General features: G+C 45.7%; 1 protein-coding gene across 1 annotated transcript in view; it reads left to right on the top strand.

The window, feature by feature from the left end:
- The window catches only part of Slc25a41 (solute carrier family 25 member 41), a 7,561-nt gene extending 3,833 nt beyond the window's left edge, over positions 1-3,728 (top strand). The window contains exons 5-7 of the mRNA XM_004632975.2: positions 2,164-2,331; positions 2,735-2,882; positions 3,556-3,728. Of these exons, the coding sequence (XP_004633032.2) occupies positions 2,164-2,331; positions 2,735-2,882; positions 3,556-3,728 (489 nt within the window). The remainder of the gene's footprint in view (positions 1-2,163; positions 2,332-2,734; positions 2,883-3,555) is intronic.
- Positions 3,729-4,063: the final 335 nt, after the last annotated feature.

The raw sequence follows: 4,063 nt of genomic DNA, 5'->3' as shown, positions 1-4,063 counted from the left end.
ATCTGAGGTACAGGATCTCAGGATAAATCCTGAGGGGATTTCACTGACTTTATCAGACTCAAAAGGTACAACTCTTGTTGCATAGGTCCTGCTTTACCTTGGTCTTAACCATCCAGCATAAAAGTATAAAAACGAAGTATAAGAAGTAAAGCCATGCTGTTATGTTGAGCTGCAGGGGACTCAGGTCAACAATTTCTGACGTTGTCAATCAAGCGGAAAACCTGATACTATTATTGACTACTGGACTCTTTTAGAATATTTTGCTGAGTTAACATACCTATAATATTCAAATAACGGAACTAAACAAAAAAAGGGGGATACAGATGAATGTCCATTTTGTATCTGTGTATTCAAAGTGGTAGGATAGATATATAGTTACATTCTCTTAATGAATAGAGTGATTTGTTCTAATGGTGTTTGTAAATAGGATATCATGTCCGCATCTTGTACAGCAACTAACCACTAGGAAGAATGTATGCAATGTGTTAATTATTGAAACTGTCCTACCAATTTGATTTGAAACTGTCTCACTGCTATTTATCAATAAAATTATGGGGGGAAAAAAAAAAAAAGCAAGAGCCAGCCAGATAGCTCAGCGGACTAAAGCACCTGCTTTAGCAGAGCGCAGTGGCCAGGGTTTGATCCCTGGTATGCCATGCTGGTCCTGTTCCCAGGGAGCACTGAGATGGCAATTGAGACTCGGTGTGGTGGTGCACACATGTAATCCCAGCACTCGGGAGGCTGAAACCAGGAGGACCTCTACGAGTCCAATCTGCATAACAAGACGTTGTACACCCTGTAGACCCTGCCCTAAATTCATTAAAAAAAAAAAAAAGCAACAAAAGAAACGCGGGTTCACCATATTCTATAGGGACTTAAAGTTCAACATATCAATACTTGATGAAAAATACCTGTTCCATGTTATGCTTAAGATGTTTGATATTCAGACAGATAGCGAGGTTAAGCTTAACAGCCTAGGTTGTATGGTAATAACAATAAGCTTGTCTTCTGGATGGTTAACAACCTAAGTTTGCAGACCAAAATTAGACGAAAAGGAGGGCTGCAAGGAAAGCCAACATTTTGGCCCTAGCCTTCCAAAGTCAATTAAGACTCAGGACATATGAGAACTTGTACTCTAACATCATGTAACTCGGTAGTGTCCCAAATTTTCTGATCAAGGAGATTATGGGCCAAAGAGGAAAGTGATTGATGATGTAGAGTGTGCCTAAGAAGAGTCCCATGGAGAGAAAACATGCTCTCAGGCTTTCTCTCAGAGCACATTGGCCAAGCATTGGCCGTGACTCATCCATATGGCTGACACCGACAAAGGTTCTACAATCTGAGGTACAGGATCTCAGGATAAATCCTGACGGAATTTCACTGACCTTATCAGACCCAAAAGCTACAACTCTTGTTGCATAGGTCCTGCTTTACCTTGGTCTTAACCATCCAGCAGAAAAGTATAAAAACGAAATATAAGAAGTAAAGCCATGGTGTTATGTTGAGCTGTAGGGGACTCAGGTCAACAATTTCTGACATTGCCAGTCAAGCGGAAGACCCAATACTATTATGGACTACTGAACTCTTTTAGAATATTTTACTGAGTTTACACACCTATAATATTCAAATAATGGAACTTAACAAAAAAAAAAAGGGGGATACAGATGAATGTCCATATTGTATCTGTGTATTCAAGGTGGTTGGGATAGATATATAGTTACATTCTCTTAATGAATAGAGGGATTTGTTCTAATGGTGTTTGTAAATAGGATATCATGTCCGCATCTTGTACAGCAATTAACCACTAGGAAGAATGTATGCAATGTGTTAATTATTGAAACTGTCCTACCAATTTGGTTTGAAGCTGTCTCATTGCTATTTGTTTCTCAATAAAATTATGAAAAAAAAAATCAAAAGAAACACAAAGCCAGGCCTCCCTTGGCCCATATCTATTCCACTACCCCTTTGACTTGTTGACACACAATCTTTGGAACCTAAAACCCCAGATCTAGGGAACAGGCACAGAGAAGAGAGCAAGACCCACCTGGAGGCAAAACCCAGCTCTTGGTATCCTAAGCCTCTGTGCCCTCACCTGGAGGGTACAGAGCGACAACAGTCGGCGCTGAGGTCCTGAGGAGGATTCAGTGAATCCCCCTTCCCCAGGTCCTCAAGACCAGGCTGACCCTGCGTCGGACCGGCCAGTACACGGGGTTGCTGCACTGCGGGAGGCAGATTTGGAAGCGGGAGGGCGCCCAGGCCCTGTACCGCGGCTACCTGCCCAACATGCTGGGCATCATTCCCTATGCCTGCACCGACTTGGCCGTCTACGAGGTACACACCCTGCAGAGAGGAGGGCAGGGTTGGCCTCAGCCGGGACCCACAGCTTCCTGCTTTTTCTCTCTCTTTTTTTTTTTTTTTTTTTTTGAGGCAGCATCACTATGTAGCCCAGGCTGGCCTGGAATTCATAGTAACCCTCCTGCCTCCTGCCATCAAGTTTTTCAGATTCTACGTGAGTGAGAAGTTTGGCATTTGTCTTTCCGTTCCTGAATATTTCAACATAATGTTCTCCCGTGCCACCACATGGCTGCAAGGGCTAAGGCTTTATTCTTTTCTATGCCTGTATAGTATCCCTCTGTATACAGAGAGCACATCTTTGCCCATTTGTTGATGGATATCTAGGCTCACTGCACAGGTCAGCTCTCACAAATGATATGCTTGCCCCCTTCTTCTGCAGATGCTCCACTGCTTATGGCTGAAGTCAGGAAGGGATATGGAGGACCCCAGCAGCCTGGTCAATCTGTCCTCTGTGACACTGTCAACAACCTGCGGACAAATGGCCAGTTATCCACTGACTTTGGTGCGCACGAGGATGCAGGCTCAAGGTCAGCCCTCGTGGTCACCGCACATGCCATGTGCCTTCTCCAGACCTGAATTTCCTCCACCTCTTCAACTGATTCCTGGGCCTGCTACCCCTGAACTCACCAGGACGTTATTATTATTATTATTATTATTATTATTATTATTATTTTGGTACTGGGGATTGAACTCAAGTCCTTTACAGTTAGCTACATCCCCAGCCTTTTGTTTCTGAGAGAGGGTCTTGTGAAACTGTCCAGGCTAGACTCAAAACTTGTGATCCCCTGCCTCAGCTTCACAGAATGCTGGGATTATAGGTACGGTACCCATGCCCAGCTCCACCAAGATTATATTCACTCATCAATCTGACCCCAGGTCTCAAATCAATCCTTTAAAAAGTCACTAAAGCTGAGCATGACTGTGCACACTTATAATCCCAGTACTCTGCAGGCTGAAGCAGGAAGGAACATCGTCAGAACTCAAAGACACCCTGGGCTACATGATTCAAGGCCAGCCAAAACTACAAAGAACACCCTATCTCAAAAGCAATCACCAAAGCTAACATCCATCTCTCACATAATCCCCAAGTTCCCACAACAGGTGACCCACACATTCACACTGGCCCTTAAGAAACTCCCCAAATGACCTTCCAGCCTCTCCAAATGCAACCCAGCTCTAAACTTATCTCTGTCCCCACAGACACCGTGGAGGGCTCCAACCCCACCATGAGTGGAGTCTTTCGGCAGATCCTGGCGGAGCAGGGCTGGCGGGGGCTGTACCGAGGCATGACTCCCACCTTACTGAAGGTGTTGCCAGCGGGTGGCATCAGCTACATGGTGTATGAAGCCATGAAGAAAACGCTGGGCGTGTAGGCCATGAGCAAGATGGCACGCCCGAGTACGAAACAGTACTGGAAGCCTTGGGGGGGGGGCCCTGGGCCCAAGAGCCCACCAGGGACTCCAAGGAGCCTACCAGGGCGCTGAAGAGCCCGCCAGGGACCTCAAAGAGCTCACTGATGCCGTTTTCGGTTTCAAAAGCCAACTAGGGACTTGTCATAGAAGATATCTGTGGGATCCACCTCAGACTACAGCCCGAGACCTGAGTTTGGTCTCCAGCCTGGCTTCTGGTTGGCTTATCCTAGCTCCAGGACTAAATGGTGGCTCAGGAGACAACCGGATACAGTTTCAGCTGGATGACTGGGACGCCT

Source organism: Octodon degus, unplaced genomic scaffold (assembly GCF_000260255.1).
Source record: "Octodon degus isolate 3935 unplaced genomic scaffold, OctDeg1.0 scaffold00050, whole genome shotgun sequence".
NCBI lineage: Eukaryota > Metazoa > Chordata > Mammalia > Rodentia > Octodontidae > Octodon > Octodon degus.
This window is presented reverse-complemented; position numbering and strand designations above follow the sequence as displayed.